The sequence below is a fragment of the Labrus mixtus genome, chromosome 14 (assembly GCF_963584025.1).
Source record: "Labrus mixtus chromosome 14, fLabMix1.1, whole genome shotgun sequence".
In the NCBI taxonomy this organism is placed as follows: domain Eukaryota; kingdom Metazoa; phylum Chordata; class Actinopteri; order Labriformes; family Labridae; genus Labrus; species Labrus mixtus.
Genome location: NC_083625.1, coordinates 8,747,564 through 8,767,837, shown reverse-complemented (window position 1 = coordinate 8,767,837; position 20,274 = coordinate 8,747,564). Strand labels below are relative to the sequence as shown.

Genomic DNA, 20,274 nt, shown 5'->3' with positions numbered 1-20,274 from the left:
AACAGTTTGAAATGGTTTTAATTAAACTCAAGGCAAAGTATAGGCTACTTGAAGTATAGTCACTCGTAACAGAGATTTTTAACGTTAAGTTAGTGCTTTTCTTTTACCAGGACAAGAAGAAATCTTCCTCTGACAATATCTGTAACAGATCCTCTACTCTACTCTCTCATGACACTATGAGCTAGTAGGCTAAAACACATTCAATTCCACTAATTTACATTTTAAACAAAGATAGGGGGACTATAGGACAAGGTTATTAATGGAATGTTTCATCATTTGTGATTAAAATACAGAGAAAACAAGAACATGTTTTTAAAAAAGTATTTGTTCTCAGAGTGTAGGCTAACAAAACAGTTTCATTCAGAACTTTTAATTCTAGTCAAGGTAGGCTTATTGTTTCTCCAGATTCAGTAACAGACTTCAACACATTTAACTAATCAAGGGCTCACATTGGCTACAATATCTTATAAAACAAAAAATATACACTTAAACCCAATATCCTAACCCCTGGATAACACAAATTACAATAATTTCCATGGCTCAAATTCAAATTCAAAAAACTTTATTTGTCACCGGGGGGCAATTTAAAGGCACACAGAACAGTAAATTAACAACAGTGCAAGTACGTAACATTTTAACCTAAATATAAAGTGTCAATTTAAATACAACTTAGAGCTTAAACTTAAAATACAAAATATAAACTAACAGATGTAAACAGATGTAACCATAACTATGTGCAGTAGTGACCAGATGTAAACAGACCTATGTGCAGTAAACAAGAAATAAATATATATATAGGCTACAGAGCTATGTGCAAGTAGGCTAAATACTAGATACTAAACGATGAGTTATAAGGTGCATGACTAGGTGTAACAAAACCACAGGTAACTGAACTCAAAAGCACAACTCAAAACACAGTCTTTGGTTGGGGGGGGGGGAAACAGTCTTCACTTCTTACAAGCAGACAGAATCCAAAAAAGTGATCCAAGAGGAAACAAAAGGCATGTACGCTTCACACAGAAGTCAAAGACGAACTGGCACAGAAGGAAGGGAAGCCACAGACTAAATACTAAGGTGAGGGGGAAGACAACGAGATGCAGCTGGGAACAATCAGGGCGGGGCAGACGATCACACAGGTGGGAAACACATGAGGGCAGGAAGTGAAGGATCTGAAATGAGAGGAGAGGTTAGTGACCCAAAACAGGAAATAATACAAGTAGAAATTAAAACATAAGACACAGAGCTGGACATGACAATAGGCCTTCATGGCCATTACCTAGTTCCACAATCATTTTTTATTCAAACTTGCTTACTATTATCCTTTCCCCTACATGGAATTATATTAAATGAAATGGTCACCAGCATCTGAGTTATATTATTATGGATTTTCCGGGACAGATAGGCTATATCTGAGCTCTTTCATTAAAAAATTGAATACCTTTTTTTGTTGTTTAATTTGATTCCTGCCTCTGTTGGACTCTAAAATGTTTTATTTTTTTATTTCGTAAACCTTCAGAATAAGGAAACTAGAGCAGAAGAATCAGACTTTTCCAGTCTTTCCATTTTTTTCCTTCAAATATGCATTATCATCGTCATGCTGCAATCTCACTGTGGGGGCAGAGCAACGATGCTTAGCGACGCACGCACGCACGCACGTACGCGTCGGTCCGTCATGTGACGCAGTGGTACAAAGCTCCGCCCCCGGCTAGAGGCTTTTTCTAAAGGGTCACGTTGCGTTGCAGCAGTGAAACAGGAGACTCCTCTGCATCCTCATCACCCCAGCCTACCTGCACCCTCTACGAACAGACACCCACCAGCAGGTAAGACTGAACCTTCATCCGATCACAGACACAGACAGCCTTTTTTTTTATTTAATAGAATATAAATAAAAGTTGATGTTCAAAGTGATGATGCGGACGTGATGCTGCTCTACGTAACCCGAAAGCTAACTTATCTTCCTAGCTGGTAGCCACCTGATATCATTTGTTTTACTCGTTCTTGTAAGTCTCCTGCTGTTGTCTAGTTATATTAGACACACGTTTGAGTCATTCATTCGTTTTCAAAATTTGTATTTAAAGTTAAATATTTGAGCCTATCATCGAAATACGCAACAGGAAGGGCGTGAATGTTTGACCTTCAAGGATGAGAGTGGACACCAAAGAGCCTGTTGCGTCTGCGTTCAGTAACAACTGATAAACATTTTTATGAAATTGGTTTATTGTACAGCTTTATTGTAATCCAGCTGCACAGATGGCAGCTTTGGTTTCCTGTCAGTGAGTATGTGTGCCTCTCTGCACGTACACCTCCTCTGATGAGAGGAGGGGCGTGATCCGGAGGAGTACACATCCTCCATGCATAAAACATTTAGATTCACTCACCATGTCTTGTGTTTAACAGGAATTATTGTCATTACATAAAAATAACAGGATGCATAATACACTTTGTCCATTTTGATACTACTGCAGAGCTGTAATGTTGATTGATGGATCATTTGGCAGATTGATAGAAATCATTTTTTTTAAGCAGTCTACCCAAATATCAACAGGTTTCAGCATCTCTGATTTTTGACATGGGATGGTTGGTAAATGGTAAATGGACTTTTCCAGTCTACTCAAGGCGCTTTTACACTACTCAAGGCGCTTTTACACTGCACCACCCATTCACACCCTTTCACACACTGATGGTAGTGATGATCGCTATGTAGTATCATCCATCAGAAGTAACTAATCCCGTTCATACACCGCCACTGAAGCAGCGGGACTTCTACCAACTGAGCCACAGCCGCCCGTTGGTCAGAACAAAGCTTTGGCTCATACAAGTGTGAGGGGCTTTCTCCAGTATTTTCTGATATTTTATAGACTATTTGCTCCATCCATTAAACTAGAAATAAAATCTGCGCCATCAAACATTAAGATAATCGCAATCTTGTCTCCTAAATAGATGTTTAGAGCTGCAACCATTACCTTACACTGTCGATTTTATTGCCTCATTATGTTCCTAGGTACAAAGTGTCCCCAAAACAATAAATATTCAGAAAGTTAGCCAATTTTGATCGACTGCTGCAAGCAGTGAATCTCTTCAGTCAGTTTTGACTTCAGCAAACCTTACATTATATGAATAACTAAATTATCATTATCTCATGATTCATGGTTCATAGTTTCAGTCATAAATAATATGTCCTGCTGTTTTAACAGTCAGACTATGTTCTCTATTAATGTTCATTGTAATATTTTCCCATATCCTGATAGTAAATGGACTTGAATGGTAAATGGACTTAAACTTATATAGCGCTTTTCTAGTCTTCCGACTGCTCAAAGCGCTTTTACACCACATGTCACACCCACCCATTCACACCCTTTCACACACTGATGGTAGTGATGATCGCTATGTAGTATCATCCATCAGAAGTAACTAAAAGTAACTACCAACTGAGCCACAGCCGCCCCTATAGTAATATAATCAGAATCCCATGTTCCTTAAACCTAAATGATCTGGTTTCCTTTTCTGTCTTAAACCCCAACTCAAGATAGTTTCAACATGTCATGACTATCAAAGCTTTATATAGAGAGACTTTCATTTACAAGTGCTTAAGGGTAACATCTCATCCGGTGTAATCTGCACATTGTCACCAGTATCAACTTCTCCGAAGTCTGATGCACGCAGCCTTTGACGTTTGCCATACATAAGCTCCTGTATCAGAGCACTGCTTGATCAAGGCCTGTGTGTAGAAACAGCCCAAACAAAGAGATGTGCATCATTGCCAAGTCCAGCAGCTGCCTGTCTGCTAACAAATCGCAGCACACCATACAGGCTCTTTACTTTTGGCTAGTTCTGCCATGTTGGAGCCATTTCACCTCCATAAGGTTCAAGCAGCTTGCAAGGAAGAGGAACAAGGAAATAGCCACTTGCAATGACCCGATATTGAAACTTCCTTATCCTGCTTATGACTGAAATACTAACTTTTAGTAAAAAGTGTTTCTTGCTTATAAGAATAGGCAGAAAAAAAACTGAATTTACCCCCCACAAGTCCGTGTCTACAACCATATGAACACTTGACAGTACAGTGTGCATATTAAAGATACATTTGTGTAGATTTAGACGATAAATCTCGACAGATTTTAAATGTTTTATGTATTTGTGATCCTGGTTGGTACATGTGTCCATGCAGGATCAGCTTTCATGTCCATAAGGCTTAATTTTACTGACTTTAAATCGTAGTATTATTGATCATACTGTGGTTAGGGTTTGAAAAGGTCGTGCGTGACGCCACAGCAGGGAGTTGGCTGTTGCATCTTGATGTCGCAGTGCAGAAACTGTGCTCGTCTCGGTTAGGCTGTCAACCATTCAACAGGCTGCAAGGAACACGTAGAGATGGAGACCATACATCTTTAACCTCAGCTGCCTCCAGAGTCATCTCTCAAATAATTCTCAGATTTCATCCAACAAAGACAACCCTTTTACTCCCTTTTTTTAATGCCAACTCTAAGAAATCAGCTCTATCTAAATCATGCAGGGATGTCCTTCATCAGAAGGTTACCCTGAACAATATCTACAAGATAAACCTCATCTCCCGCCAATGAAACGCAGGGATAATCAAATCAGAAGGTTGCTGCCTTAAGTCATGTCACAGTGACATTTATGCTGCCTGTTGCACTTCCTCTGATAAGAGAGATGTATCTTCAAACCAGTGCATCATTGTGTCTACTTCTGTAGTGCCCTTGAGCAAGTAGAGCCCAAAATAAAGTCTTTATCTTCAGAGATTAAATGAAAACAAATAAGAATGTCAGTCTAGAAGTGTTAACCCATGTGATGAGAAGTTTAACATTCATGTATTGTTAAACAAATGTTTTTCTTGGTTGAAGAGTATTTTCAATATTTGCATAAACATTATTAAAATGCATCCTCCATACACAACATAATGTATTTTTCAAACTTGTGCAATTGAAATAATAAAAAATGTAATCATTGTGCTGAGTAATGACATCATTTTAAAAGAATAAAATATTTAACATACCTCAAAACATTTTATGGTGTTGAATTTGGAGCCATGGAAAAAAATATTTGTCAACCACAAGAAGAAATGAAGTCTAAAGCAAGATTCTTAACATTGAGCATCATAAATTCAATCCTGCGTTGAGCTCGTCACATCTGTGGTGCGAGGGCCTGCAGGAGGTGATAATTATTGGTTGTGCGACACAAACTGGAGCTTCATGTTTTCCCCCGTTCCCTGTGGATGGAGAGCGTTTCCTGGCGACACAGAGCAGCAGATACTGAAAATATAATTGTCTCCGGAGTTTGTGAATAAATGTTTGGACCAAAATTCCTGACATTCAATGACACTGAGATGTTTTCTTCTTTTGAATTTTTTAAAAATAAATTTCAATCATCAGGATGCAGCCCTTTTATCTCCTCTTATGATGAAGAGCCAGCACGGCTGTGAGTCAGACCGGACAGTTTGAACACCTGACAGTCACCTGACGGTCAGTGTTGCTGCTACAATATCTACAGTAGTGACAGGTACAACAATGCCTTTAAGACTATGCTTCTCGCATAGTGGATTTGAGCCACTGTTTGAGGCTGTTTCTCCAATAAGTGTAACCGAAACCTGACATTTAAAGGTGTTTTCTCAAAATAGCTGAACTGGTTTTTGTATGAAACAACAGCTACAACATTACCATTTTGGTTATATCTGGGGTTTTTTCCCCTTGCCCATCAAAATTCAGAATGTGTTCTAAACCTCAAAGATGCTTTGCCAAAATTATATAATTATAACTGTAGTTTAAAACGCTGTGTTACCAGCTAACCTGCTCTGAAGTGATCATATGTCAGAGGGGCGTCACATGCTAACAGTAAGACATTGTCCTTTGAGGTCCTTTTTTTTTTTTTGTATCCAAGCGCCTGATATCAAGAACACCTGTACAGGGCAGGCACATTTCCATGCTTCATGGTGTTGTTTAGTTCTGTATTTCCAATTGAAAGTGACCGTTTTGCTTTTATTTTTACCAAAAAATCTCAGGATTGAGAAATTTCCTTGTGTTACAACATTGCATACATTTAAGATTGCCCATTGCCTCATACAGTATTTTGCAATGTTTCCTCAACAGAAACCCAACACCACCGGTGCCTGAGTCAGTGAAAGTGTATTGTTGAAGCACGGAGGTGCTTCACAAAAGATAGCAGGTATTTGCTGAGCATGAGTTTTGTGTGACTACAGTGAACCTGGGCTTTGGGCACACAAACATACGTCAGTTCCACATGCCATACTGTGCCCTTGACTTGGCCTTTTATAAAGTCTAATACTCTCTTTTATTCACCGGAGGGGTCTGCATGCAGTCCCTCAGGACACTGGTTGTTGTACCCTGCAGGTCTGGACTCTTTCATTTCACCTGCATGTAGAATTTGACTATCAGTTGCGAGCTGTACTTGACATTTGTGGTGTCATAACTGCACTGTTGTCATTGAGATGCCTGTGTGAGCTGAAAAGTTTGTAATCTCATAGCTTTAAGCTGAGGATTAACACGAAGGATATAGGCAGTGTCCTAAACTGGCATGTCAGCCTCATTAGGAAATCTAGTATCTAAAAAGTCCAGTGTAAGCATTCAATTTCTCTCTCTATATAAATATCATACAATGTTTCTACATTTAATGGATTTACTTTGCTTATTTGTTTGTTGAATTAGCCCTTTAATCTATGTGTGGTTCAACATTCGTAGTCTGTAGTTGTTTCTGTCCAGCTTTCTTCAGGCCTGTTTATTGGCACAAGTAATGTAAGGAAGACGATCTATTCAATATTTGAATTAGGAAAAATCCATGGAGATCGAAGGAAAACTGATAATATTAAGAATACTCCATTATATGCATGGAGTCTGAGTGAATGGAAGAGATACATTTTGGGATCTGCATTTGTATTATTTTACAGTCCTGTTTATATCAAACATTATAGCGCTACTTTAGGCGCAGTCTGAGTAAAGAGTTGGCGATAGCCTATCATAAAAATGAAGAGAATAAAGTGATAATATAGTTATTGATATTTTAGCTTTTTAGCTCTATTTCCTGAGCTCTCATGGAGCTGAATGCCTCTTCGTTTATCACTGAAGAGGTATTTTCCATCCATCAATCAGAGTCTTCAGTAGCTGATGCATTAATGTGGCACATGTTGTTAATTATTCTATAGCCATTGATGTTTTTCACTGGGAGCGGCTTCGCAGTCCGGTGCAGCAGACCAGAAAGAGAAGTCACAGCTTGTTCTCGGGCATTAGAGGGCGTGTTGCGTTTACGGTTGTATATGGAGATGTACAAATCCCAGGCTTTTCTTTCTGTTTTTTTTTTGTAGCAATGAGCTCTCTCAGTGAGCACAGCAGGAGTTCAGAATGACACTGAACCGAGTGTGAATAACACATCAGAACAGAAAACAAGTTGTGTTTCAATCAAGACAGAGAAATAATGCACAAAGTGTGATTTAATGGCATTATGGAAAACAGGGGAAGTGTTGCTGAGGAGAGAGAATTGAGCCGGGCTGCATCCAGTCTATAATGAGGACTGGCTGCAGAGTATATAGGAGCTCTGTTACATAATGTTCCTCTCTGTCTTCTGTGCTTCGATGGATGGGAAAGGGGAGGGGAGGGGAGGGGTTATGTAACTGCTTATTTCCAGCAGAGTGAAGCAGGGAACGGCGGAACAAAATAATCTGGTTTGAAGCGTGTGTGTGCATGTCAGCACGTCGCCGACAAAGCGGCTGATCCCGACATTATGACCAGACAAGCTATCAAAGAAAATCATCCTTTGAGCTAAAACAGACATCTTCAATTCCAGAAAGCATGAATGTCACTAAGACATCTTTATTTGGAATTTAGATGACAGTCACATTAGGGTCTATTTTAGCCAATGGAGCTGTTTTTATCTGTCGCTTGTTTCCTCTCAGGCTCACAGACTTCGGTTCTATCACATTTCAACACATGCACACTGAACCCTCTGAGGCAGCCTTGTTGAGGGACAATGGAGGGACAAAAAGCGAGGCCCTTGCTGGGCATTCTTCCAGGTCGACATACCGTGAAACAATGTGATCTCCATGGCACCTCTCCCTCTCTGTGTCTTTCAGCCACCATGACTCACCAGTATCCCGCACTGACTCCTGAGCAGAAGAAGGAGCTGCAGGACATCGCTCAGAGGATAGTAGCTCCAGGAAAGGGCATCCTCGCTGCTGATGAGTCCACCGGTATGTTGTGCGTGGGATGTTGCAAAACAAAATAGTCATTGCACAATTAAGAATCCCAAAATCCTGAATACATGACTGTCTATCAAAACCATTAAGGTTTAATGTGACAGTTCTGTCACATTTAAAAAAAAAAAAAAAAAGAGCTCTTATTGTGGTACAAAAGCAGATCAGTTAAATCATGCGTAATGCATTAATTCGCTCTGTGTGTGTTTTGTGTACAGGCAGCATGGCGAAACGTTTGAACCCCATCGGGGTTGAGAACACAGAGGAGAACAGGCGTCGCTACCGCCAGCTGCTGTTCACAGCCGACCAGCGCATTGACAACTGTATCGGAGGCGTCATCTTCTTCCATGAAACCCTCTACCAGAACACAGACGATGGCACATCTTTTGCTAAGCTCATCCAAGACCGTGGCATTGTTGTTGGCATCAAGGTACACAACTTGTGTTGTAATTCTTGAAGTCTAAACTAAAAGTGGGATCTTTAAACCAGGAAATGGTTTTATATGGCAGTACAGCTTTCAGCCACACTGTTCAGTTTCAGCTACTGGCTCTTCTTGTTTACAGTCCGTCTATACTTAAGACTCTTAAAACACAGGAACTTTTTCAGAGGCAGTATGCTTTTGCTTTGAACGTCTTCACAAGAACAGCATTGGTTCTAAAAAATAACTTTAGGTTAGTATCATCTGTTTTGCTTGTAAAACTACTTTGTATATGGAAACACAGACTCACTACCAGCATGTTTAGATGCACACATAACCACCCATAACAGTGGGTCAGGTTGACAGGACAAACTGGGTCAAAGAGCTTTAAGGGTGTATGCTACGGAAAGCAGTTATGTTACTAAACATAAGCAAAACTGGTGCATCATTGTAAGGAGTGTGTGCTCTAAATTTGGGGTAGAGGTAAATCGCTTTAAGAACCTAAACCAAGTCGATTTCCCCTTTTGGATCAAGCCTTGGATCTAAAAGATCTGTCTCCCTTTGAACAGGTGGACAAAGGTGTTGTGCCCCTGGCTGGAACAAATGGAGAGACCACCACTCAGGGTAGGAGGGAAAATGACTCTCGGAACTTTACACACCTTTTTAAAGAAAACCCTGCTATGTTTCTAATTAATGACTCTGTGTGTGCTTGAGTTTAGGTCTGGATGGGCTGTCTGAGCGTTGTGCACAGTACAAGAAGGACGGCGCAGACTTCGCCAAGTGGCGCAGCGTGCTGAAGATCAGCGACACCACGCCGTCTGAGCTGGCCATCATGGAGAATGCTAATGTTCTGGCAAGATATGCCAGCATCTGCCAGCAGGTTAGTGTTGGATTACTGGAGACCTGGAGTTCTAATAAGGCAATTATAACAATATTGTAAAAAAAAAAAAAGAAGAAGAGAGATTGAATTTGAATTATACCTTGTTATGTTTCCTAGAATGGTATTGTTCCCATTGTGGAGCCTGAGATCCTCCCCGACGGAGAACATGACCTGAAGCGCTGCCAGTACGTCACTGAGAAGGTGAATTTACTGAAAAAGAGAGTGTCCGTAAAACTAAGATCCCTGTATATACAGTATTTCCTGTAAAGTTCAGATTTCACTTTGCTCCGACAGTTTTAAGCATACACGTGACTCTCTCCTGCTGCTAGGTCCTGGCTGCAGTCTACAAGGCTCTGTCCGACCACCATGTGTACCTGGAGGGGACTCTGCTGAAACCCAACATGGTCACAGCCGGACACTCCTGCCCCAACAAGTACAGCAGCGAGGAAATCGCCATGGCTACCGTCACTGCCCTGCGCCGCACTGTGCCTCCTGCCGTCACAGGTCAGAAACATACAGATACAAGACACTAAGCTGCCTCAATTTGAGATGCTGCTGGATTTGTTATTTTTGAATTAAAAGTCTGTAAATCCTCAGATATTAAAGCTCCTTTGAGGAGGTTATAGCTTGTTACGGTACAAACTGAAATTAATACTGATGTGCCTATATGATCTACAAAAGCACAAGGTAGATGCCAGGCAAGGTGATTATGAACACATTGCAGAATTAGCCTTTTAGAAAATGTCCTACAGTAATGACTTATTGGGAGTTGTGCATTAAACATAAAAAGACAGGGTGAGATTTTTGTCAGTAAAATCTACCCACACAGGTTCAAGACATTAATCATCCCGATTTTTCCAAAGGTGTCCCCAAAATCAACACAGCCTAAAAGTTCCTTACAGGATCTTTAAGCAGTCAGAACTCGATAGCTTTAATTTTCTACAAAAGCCGGTTTGATCCGATTGACATTGTGTCTATTGGTTTGTTTTATTCAGGAGTGACCTTCCTGTCCGGTGGCCAGTCTGAAGAGGAGGCCAGCGTAAACCTTAATTCCATCAACAACTGCCCACTTGCCAAGCCGTGGGCCCTGACCTTCTCCTACGGCCGCGCCCTGCAGGCATCCGCCCTGAGCGCATGGAAAGGAGAGCTGAGCAATGAGAAGGCCGCCACCGAGCAGTTCATCAAACGTGCTGAGGTCAGAGAAAACCGTGAACAGATTTCAAGCACATTCCAGCAGAGTAAAATGACGCCGTGTTGTTAATCAGTCCTCCTTTGTCTGTTTTTCAGGCAAACGGATTGGCTGCACTCGGCAAGTACGAATCTGCAGGAACCGGTGGCGCCGCTGGACAGTCCCTCTACGTGGCTAACCACGCCTACTAAACACCCGACCACGTTGAGCTGTGGCCTAGTCGTAGTCTTATATCTGCTCTGCTATTTCCCTCTTTACTTCTCCATCAATCACTGGCCTGCGCTGTCTGCTGTACTTTAAATTGTCAGAGTTATCAAAATTACTTTATTCGATTATGTGTAATTAAAACATCATGTGAAACCATACTACTAAAGGGAACAAGCTTGTTTTTCTTTCATTTTAATCAGACTAATCGGATAAGGTTTTAAACAATTCATGACTGAAGTGGAAACTATTTTTAATCTTCTGTCTCTAACATTTATTATGTTCAGGGACAAGAAGTTAGAAGCTGCAAACTTTAACAGTGGATCGAGTTAATCAGCCAGTTTTCATGCCTCTTCTTAACTGCACCTCTGTGCTTTCTCCCCCGTGATACATCTCGAGCTCCTCCCAAGCAGGGACGGGTGTGTGTGTGTCGGTGTTTGGCTGTATTGCCTCATCTTTAAAACGCTGCTGTAACACCCTCACTGACAGCGGGACCAACCGACCACTAGTGGCATCAGTGTATCTGTAGAGGGGCGAGACTTTACAGAATGAGTCGATCCTTTTGAGCAACTGTCCAAAACGTGTGGAGTTGTACTTTGTGGTACTTTCAGACAGCTGTAGCTCCAGCAGAGGTCAGCAGACACTCTGTAATATATGACTACACACCAGGATGTACGCTAACCTTTCTGTTCACGCTTTTACTCACCACTAATCGGAGAAACATCTTGTGTGTCTAATATCAGTATAACATTAGCTTTAAATTACCCACAGTACTTAACGTATTCAGTTGTGTGAAGATGTCGATATCATGTGATGCTTGTGTGTTATCCCTCCCTCCTGATTCTCTCTCCCCCCCCCCCCCAGTTCGCCCCACAGGAAGAGGAGATGGTTTCTGTTCATGTGGACCAATGAGTGGGGTTGTCACAGGGGGAAACAGTCACTGCTGTGTTGGATTACTGTGATGTTTGTGATGTTAATATTGTTCTTGAATCACTTGGTGTGTCAAATAGTGGAGACAAATAAAATAAAATAAAACATTAACATAATCTCTCTGTGTGACATTACTGCTGCAATGGCATTTCTGCTAGTAATTGTTACATTAATTTAATCATTTTTGTGTTGTTTATTTGTAAAGGGAGGACAAGTATGGAGCAAATAAACCGTTGCCACACGCTACTGCATTCATAGCTTAAGCTTATTTGCAATGCCCATTCCTATATGGGCCTTTAAAATACATAAACAACAACAACAGATACACAAAATCAGTACCAAACAAGCACAACAATTAGACAGATGCAGGCTATCAAACTATAAAACAGGAAGAACAACATCATGCATGGTTGCAAGACAGTAATTTTTCAGAACTGTTTCCGTTTGACCTCTAAAATGACCCCCCAGTCTGAGCTCCAGAATTGTTACAGTCTCCATTAGATGCTCCACGTGTTACAGAGCCTGATCATCTAAGTGGAACCACGAGGTCACAGAGCACCGGAGGAGCCTGATGATCTAAACATTACAAACAGTAACCTTCTTGTACCACTTTACGGGCTGTGCCACGTGAGAGTGTGACTAAACAGCTTCTCAGTCGTAGCTTGGTGTATCAACACTATGCTGACGAAGAGGTTCTTTGTTGTTTAGGTTATAAAACATAGTTTTAAATGTTCACAGTGATTTAATTTTTATTTTTAAAGGCATGGTCTGTAATCAAAATGTAGTTAACACCAACAAAATAGTATCCTTAATTGGAATCTCCTGTTCTGACACCTCAATGAATTTGAAGGTTTTTGCATTGGCTAAACTTGAAGCAATAGCTTAAAGGTTCTATTAGGACATAGTACAACTTTGGATCAGCTTAATCAATCAAATCGAAAGAGCAGTGCGTGCAACCACTGAGGTGTCCTTAACTTAAGCAATGCCCTGGAGTCCCTCTGCTTCAGCAAAGCTAGACAATGGAAATTAAAAACTGTGGTTGTACAGGCAGCCTCAAGTTGTGAATCTGCTTTCACCGGTGCACAGGACCTTAAAATACACAGCCTTTCTTTGCATTAAAATATATGGTTTAACAGGTTTATAGTTTATGGTTTGTAGTCATTTTAAAATGTGCCTATAGAATGTGTGATTCAGCTTTCAATCTTCAGTTCTGCAATAGGCTAGAACATAAAAATGCTTATTCTTCTGGTCTTCTAATCTATGTATTTTGTCTTCGTTGTTTTTTGTCCTTTTTGTCTCTTATTTGCTTTAATTGTACTCTCGACGTCATTGTAAATGAGGGCTTGCCCTCAATGATCTCTCGAGAATAAATAAAGGTCAAATGAAATTAAATGAAAATAAAAATATTTTAAAAACAAAATTTGACCAAGGAAACGATACGATACAATTATTTTAATAATTAGCTAAATGATTAAAAGCAGTGTTTCGTTTGTGGTGTTGTCACATGCTGATGCAATAGGAGGTTTTTCTAACTATTTAATTACCTCCAAAAAAATTGAAAAAATATAGAAACACTGCTGGAATTAATACAAGCACATATATCATCAGGAGGACTTTAAAAATAGCATTTTATGTAAAAAAAAAAAAAACAACACAGAAATGGGAAGGAAGATTTAACCCAATAAATGGACAGATGGTTACCAACGTATTAAAATAATTTACAAACAGGGGTGACGGTATTCGGATACATTCAATCAAATAATAGCTAACTTATCAAGAAGACAACGTTTTTTTTATTTATTTATTATTTTTTATTCCCGATGTTGGCCACGTGACCTACGGCAGTGTACCGGAAGTGATAACAAACGCACCCAGTTTGTTTCATTGACAGTAATGGCTACTACGGAAGTGGGTGAGTATTCACGACTGTATGCTGCACTAATAACTTTATCTCTATATGAAACACTTAGCATTTCGAGGGATTTATAGCATTTTATAAGAGTGGTGTGTAGATCGGTTGTGGTGACGTCAGGAGAGTCTGAGGCTAAAAGATAGCTCCGACGTTAGCCCCACCTGCAGCAACAACAATGATGTCCTGACTGAAGACACTGCTGTTTGTCTAAACATTAAGTGATGTCATTTCTTTTGTTTTTGTGTCTCAAATCAACTACAACTTTAGAGTACCTTAACCGACCCTCATTAGAGCGAAACAGACTCTTCCCTCATGTAGATTTGAAAGGAATGGATTTATGTAAACATGTTATTTAATCAGTGCAGCATGAATGAGAAATGTCATCTTAGTATGTTAATAATCTATAGAGTACACCGATACTGTTTACTTTCTAGAAACACAATAGACAGACTTTGTAAACTAACAAACAGGAATGTCTGTTATTATTTAATAAAGTGAGAAACAGAGGTGATTGTCTTAAAATGATTTTGTGCATTTGATTGCAAAATTGCCCTCTGTGTTCTAAAAGAAGAAACCTGAAATAAATATAATAACAATAATAATAATTGAGTTTACAAGTTTTGTATACACAGGTATGTTAATGTGTATTATATATATATATGTAAATTGTACATATAGTAGCCTATATCAAATTGTATATATATATAGATTGTATTAAATGTATAATTGTAAACATACTGTACCAAATAAGGATTGTATAAATATATAAAATGTAAATATAGTACATCAAATTGTGCAAATAGATATGTATATATAGATTTATGGATTGTATAAATATATAAATTATAACAAATCATAGTATATTAAGTTATATATATGTATGGAAAATCATTGGATTGTAAATATCAAATATAGTATCATAAATATAGTATAGCAAATTGTATATAGATAGATTGTATATATAGAGAGATTATAAGGAACACAGGAAGTTAATTTAATTTAATAAATATTAATTATTGAGCTGTGGAAAAGGGGTAGGATTAAATAAGTTTTATACTTCTTCCTACTCCTTTTCAGGCATATCAATTGAATATATGTAATTTGCTTTTTCCTTTTCTTTTTTTGTGAAATAATTTGAACATTGTTTTTTTGTTTATTGTATTTTCGTGCTTTTCATTTTGTTTTGTATTTTTGATATGTTTGATTTTATTTGATATGTCTGAAATCAATTTAATCAATCAATCAATCAAACCTCTTAGAGTTCACACACGTCTCCTTCTTGTTTGTCTCACAGAGCACAGACGGGGCCAGCTTGCTGCTCTCTCCATAGCAGCAGTGGTCATCCTTATTGGAGTCCCTCTGTGGTGGCGGACAACTGAAACGTACCGTGCCTGGTTGCCTTTCAGTCAGATAAAAGAGCTGGATATTCTGCAGGTTTACATCCCTGTCTCGTTGTCTAGTATTCCTTCAGTGTGTAATTCCGTTTTTTAAAATGACCCTCTCGATACGTCTGTTTTGTAGCTGCAGTTGAGTGCTGATGTGGAGGTCGTGTTCGCACGTGGGACTGTGACACCAGAACAGCAGAAGAAAGTCCCACTGACAATGACGCAGGACGATGAATATATAGTAGATGGTGACTATTAACATCATGTTTCTGTCAACTTATGGTTAGTAGATACATGGACTGTTCAGTGAATCTTGTCTTAAATTTGTTTTTCCAAGAGAACACATCTTTGAGGTACAGATATGAGACGAAGTACCGCACAGCTACAATCATGGAGGAGGATGCTCTGAACCAGCCCACTGCAGCAGGTGAGATAGAATAGAATTACTTTATTGATCCCAAACTGGGAAATTGTGGCGTTACAGCAGCAGGTTATCCAAACACACAATATGAGTAAAAAACACAACGTTAGCAAATCTAAACACAATATGATATTAAATACAAAGTAAATAAGTACAAAAAAATATCAGAACTAAGAATGTGAATATATACAACCAGGATTTAACTAAGCATTACTAGTCTTAAATATGAAAGATTAAATATGGAAGATTGAATGTAAATGTGCAAAAACAGAGTTGTAAATAGACAGTATTGACATAAGTTAAAGTGCATGAGTGTAGACATATTATAAGCAGAAACTAAACAATATAACGGCGAGTAGACAGACAAATGAAGTGAACATGAGTGCAGGGATAATTTGTAAATTTAACATGTGCAGAACAGATTACAGTATGGAGATCAACCTGCCTGTCAAATCTAGCTTACAGTCAAATGAGAGCGCAGGTAGTAATTACTTTCTGCATCTTCTCTTCTTCAGAGGCTGATCTCTCTCTTCACACGCTCAGTGAGAGTCCGTGTGGCTCTTTAGTCGTGTATGTGATCCCAGAGACGTCTTCACTACTGCCTGAGGTTCAAGCTCTTGATTGATGGTTTTGATTTTCTGTATTTTACATTTATATGTGCATTTTAAAGAGTATTGTTTGGCTTCTGTTTGCCTTCCATTTTCTTTAAATTCTTCTTATTGATGTATTAATTTGTTGTAAGTATTAAATGATGTATGTAGTTAGCAGCCATTATGTAAATTAAACTTTTTTATTTGCTAAATTGATGGTTCTCTATGGAGTCAAGTTGCATTTTCACTGGAAAGAAGACTCATTTTAGTGTTTCATTACTGTAACTAAATTCTAACTAACTAAATAACATGCATACTGCACAAAAGAGATATGAGTCATTTGTTTCATTTGTTGTTATGAGAAACATAATTCTCTTCTCAGTACTGACCTGAACCTCCATGCCTCTTAGGATGTGGAAGTATATATTGGTCAGCGACGCACAGCCCTACTGCGTATCGGTGCCCAGATGAGAGTTGGCAGGACACTGGAGACATTGCTGGCTCACCTGGAGCCGCGGATTAAGCAGGTGCTCCAGGTGATGTCTTTTAGCCACACTGACATCACCGCTGCCCTCAGCGACAGGGTTCGCCTCAGCCCGGGCAACAAAGGGAGCATCGCAGACAGCATGAGAGCCTTCAAATCCAGTCCAGGTGAGTTTTGTGTCAACACAGCCGTAAAGTGAAACAACTTCCGTTTCATTAAAATCAAACACTTCAATCCTTCTTTTATGTTCTCTGTAGGTTATGAGATAACCTTCAGTCTGCTGAACCCAGACCCAAAGTCCCACCGGCTACACTGGGACATAGAGGGCGCTGTGGAGACTTACATCCAACCTTTGCTGACAAAACTTTCTCCTTTGGCCAACTTCAGCATTGACTCTCAGGTACTGTCTCTTCAAATGTGTGTGTGTGTGTGTGTGTGTGTGTTTGGTGGAGTGAGGGGTGTTGGGCACTTTCAGATGTTTAATAGCTTTCGGAGGTTGTTCAGTCTTCTGCTGTGTGTGTTGCTTATTTTATTATCTCTATTCTATTTTATTTCCTACTGCTGTATTGCGTGAAGAGCAATGGTAACACCGAATTTCCCCCTGTTATTAATAAAGTATTTCTGATTCTGACGAGTGAATTGTCCTGTATCCCCTGCCAGAAGGGGAGTAGTTAAAGGAGGTGGTAGACCAGCATGAGCCTAATCATTGTATTCTCACAGACGTTGTACTACGCCATGCTCGGCGTCAACCCTCGCTTTGACAACAACCGTGGCGGGTACATACTCAACTCTGACAGCCTGGCACATGTCATCAACCCTGTGGAGGCCAGACTCGGTAAAAAGAAAACACATGCTGGATGTTTTTTTTTTTTTTTTTTATGTTTTTCATAATTAGAAACACGGTGTGAGTTTTTTTTTTGTTTTATTTTCAGGCTCAAATGCTGCATCTTCAAATCCGGTGTTGAATTTTCTACTGTATGTTCCGGATGCTGCCCATTCACCCCTTTACATTTATGACCGCCAGAAACTGGAAGTGACCTCTAATGCATTTCATTCTCCACGATGGGGTGGAATTATGGTAAGATAATCCAATGGCAACGCTAAGTGAAGACAGTCTAAATATTATCATTTGTTAGTGCTTATTTTAAGTGAATATTTTATGAAGGAATTATAATGTCTCGGCTAGCGAGTGTTTTTTCACGCTTGCTAGGTTCTGATTCTATCTGTGATGATGTAGGTGTACAATGTCGATGGTTTCTATGGACCAGAGGCGTCATTCCCTGTGGACGTCAGCATCAACATGGCCAAAGTCATGGGAGTCTTCCTTGCACAGCTTCGGTAAGTTTACGCCCTCAAGTATGACATTTTTTTTTTTTTTTTTAACCTGCAGTCACGAGTTAATCCTCCTGTCCCGTTTTGGTCAGACTGCTTCTGGGTGTACAGTCGTCCACCACGCCCCCCGGCTTCCTCATGGCACCGTGCGGCACTACAGGACTCGCCGACTGGGAGCTGGACCGTCTCATGTGGAGTCGCACTGTTGAAAATATTGCAACAGCGACCACCACCATCACATCACTGGCACAGCTGCTGGACCAGATAGGCAACATTGTCATCAATGACAACATTGCTGAACAGGTGAGATACAAACACTGCCGTAAACATAATTTGTGTCGTTGACTAGCTGTGTGAACATATGAGTGTACATAAAATGCATGCTTTTTTTTTAACTGATCAGTCACCAAAACAGAGTCATCAGTTGAGTCGAACATGTGCTTGTTACTGCTGTCACAGGTGTCCAGTGCAGTCACATCCCTGCAGCTGGCTGTGGCTGAGTTGGAGGCCGGGAACCTGGGCTTTGCTCTGCAGTACAGTAAAGAGGCCATCTTGGCGTCAGAGAGAGCCTTCTTTGACCCCTCTCTCCTCCACCTCCTCTACTTCCCTGATGATCAGAAGTTTGCTATTTACATCCCACTCTTCCTGCCCATGTGCGTGCCTATCCTGCTGTCGCTGCTAAAAATGGTGTCTGAGGCAAGAAAGAAGCGCAAAGAGAAGCAGACAAAGAAGGACTGAGGGGACAGTTGATGTAGAGATATGTTGGCCTGAGCAAAACAATGCATCACGAACAAACTGTTTTATCACTGGCCTTGACATTAAGAATGAAGAAAGACTCGTCTGCAGCATCAGTGTGAGGTTTTTTTTAAATGTGACATGTATGATTTTTATTGTTTCATGTAATAAATTATTTGTTTTAAGAATGTAACAATTGGCTGCTGCAGCCACACGACACAGCGTACTGGGAAGCTTGAATTGTTTTAAATGTGTACAAGTTTTGTATTTGAATTCCGCTTTCTATTTTAAATTATTATGGATTAAAGGCTTAAGTTGTATCTTGTGTTCTTGCTGTTCCTAAGTCACGAATGAAGAATATGTTATTAAATTCATTTTTAGTACTAATAGGGAAGGCATTTGCCAAAGCAACTTACTCCATGTTTTTCGTACTTGACCTTGAAAATTAAACAAAAAAGAAAAACAATTTCCTTTCTCACTCACAATTTCATCACAGAAGGTGATCACACATAGACAACATGCATTGCTCTTTCAGAAGAAGCAATGCATGTTGTCTATTAATGCTGTTAAGTTGCATTTACGCTCAAAATATGTTACTACTAAACCTGGGTCACTATTAAAATGTGGCATGAGAAATCAGTGATTTGTATAAATCATCCCTGTTATCTGTGTTAAGTATCAAAGGGCCTAAAGCAGTGGTGTCCAAACTTTCTTTCTTGCGGGCCAAAATTGTCGTATTAGAATCGCTCGCGGGCCACAGGTTTTGTTTTTTAAAATATAGTTGAAAAAATAGTAAGGCTTTGTAGATCAGAATCAAAAGGCTCGCCAAAAAAACCCTTTAATAAAAGGAAGTCAAATATTTTGATTTCTTCGTTCTACTTTATTTGTTTTTTTCTCAGAATCAAGCCTGTAACGTGGTTCATTTTTTTTTTGGAAAAGCTTTCTGCATTTAGCTCAGGTCATTAAATGGTTAAACAACAGTCCGCTTGTTTGCAAAAACTTTGCATACGTTTATTTTCATAGTTTACAAAAAAAATTGGAAAATAGTAAAAGCTGTAGATTTAAAACAAAAAAACAAAAAAAAAAACATGTTACTGAAAATGTTCTATTTTAGGAACAAAAATTTTTGTTCAACCTTTGTTAACATGACAAAGAAAAATAAGATAATGTGCCAAAGTCCTCCGGCCAAAATCTTCTGATTCTTCATTTGAAGTCACAGGCTGCAAAAAATCCCCTCAAGGGCCACAAATGGCCCTCGGGCCGCACTTTGGACACCCCTGGCCTTAAGTGTATGTTAAGCACAGTGATGAAAACACAATTAAACATCGTAATAAATGAACTAACTCTTGGAGTTTTAAGGCCATATTGAATACATTTCGATTTTATTATATTCATTTGCAGTATTATTGACTGATGAGAGCTTTCTTGTCATCAAAAGCTCCAGAACAGCTTCTAGATCAGGGATGGGCAACTTTGGTCACAGCAAGGGCCACATTCATTTAATTCTCACTGCCAGAGGGGCCAAATTGTAGGATACAAAAACGATAACAGTCAATTATGTCTCAAATTTAACTCA

The 20,274-nt window shown here is 39.5% G+C and overlaps 2 protein-coding genes across 2 annotated transcripts; both read left to right on the top strand.

Moving 5' to 3' along the window:
• Positions 1-1,667: 1,667 nt before the first annotated feature.
• On the top strand, positions 1,668-11,955 carry aldocb (aldolase C, fructose-bisphosphate, b). Its single transcript, XM_061054885.1, has 9 exons — positions 1,668-1,820; positions 8,099-8,215; positions 8,437-8,648; positions 9,206-9,260; positions 9,356-9,516; positions 9,634-9,717; positions 9,846-10,020; positions 10,512-10,711; positions 10,804-11,955. The coding sequence occupies exons 2-9, from the start codon at positions 8,104-8,106 to the stop codon at positions 10,894-10,896; spliced, it is 1,092 nt and encodes a 363-aa protein (XP_060910868.1). The 5' UTR covers positions 1,668-1,820; positions 8,099-8,103; the 3' UTR covers positions 10,897-11,955.
• Positions 11,956-13,676: 1,721 nt separating this feature from the next.
• pigs (phosphatidylinositol glycan anchor biosynthesis, class S) lies at positions 13,677-19,018 on the top strand. The gene is made up of 12 exons (XM_061054883.1): positions 13,677-13,751; positions 15,046-15,185; positions 15,273-15,384; positions 15,474-15,563; positions 16,073-16,164; positions 16,558-16,798; positions 16,889-17,031; positions 17,352-17,466; positions 17,564-17,709; positions 17,869-17,969; positions 18,056-18,266; positions 18,423-19,018. Exons 1-12 carry the CDS (start codon positions 13,733-13,735, stop codon positions 18,699-18,701), a joined length of 1,689 nt encoding a protein of 562 aa, XP_060910866.1. The 5' UTR covers positions 13,677-13,732; the 3' UTR covers positions 18,702-19,018.
• The last annotated feature ends 1,256 nt before the right edge of the window (positions 19,019-20,274 follow it).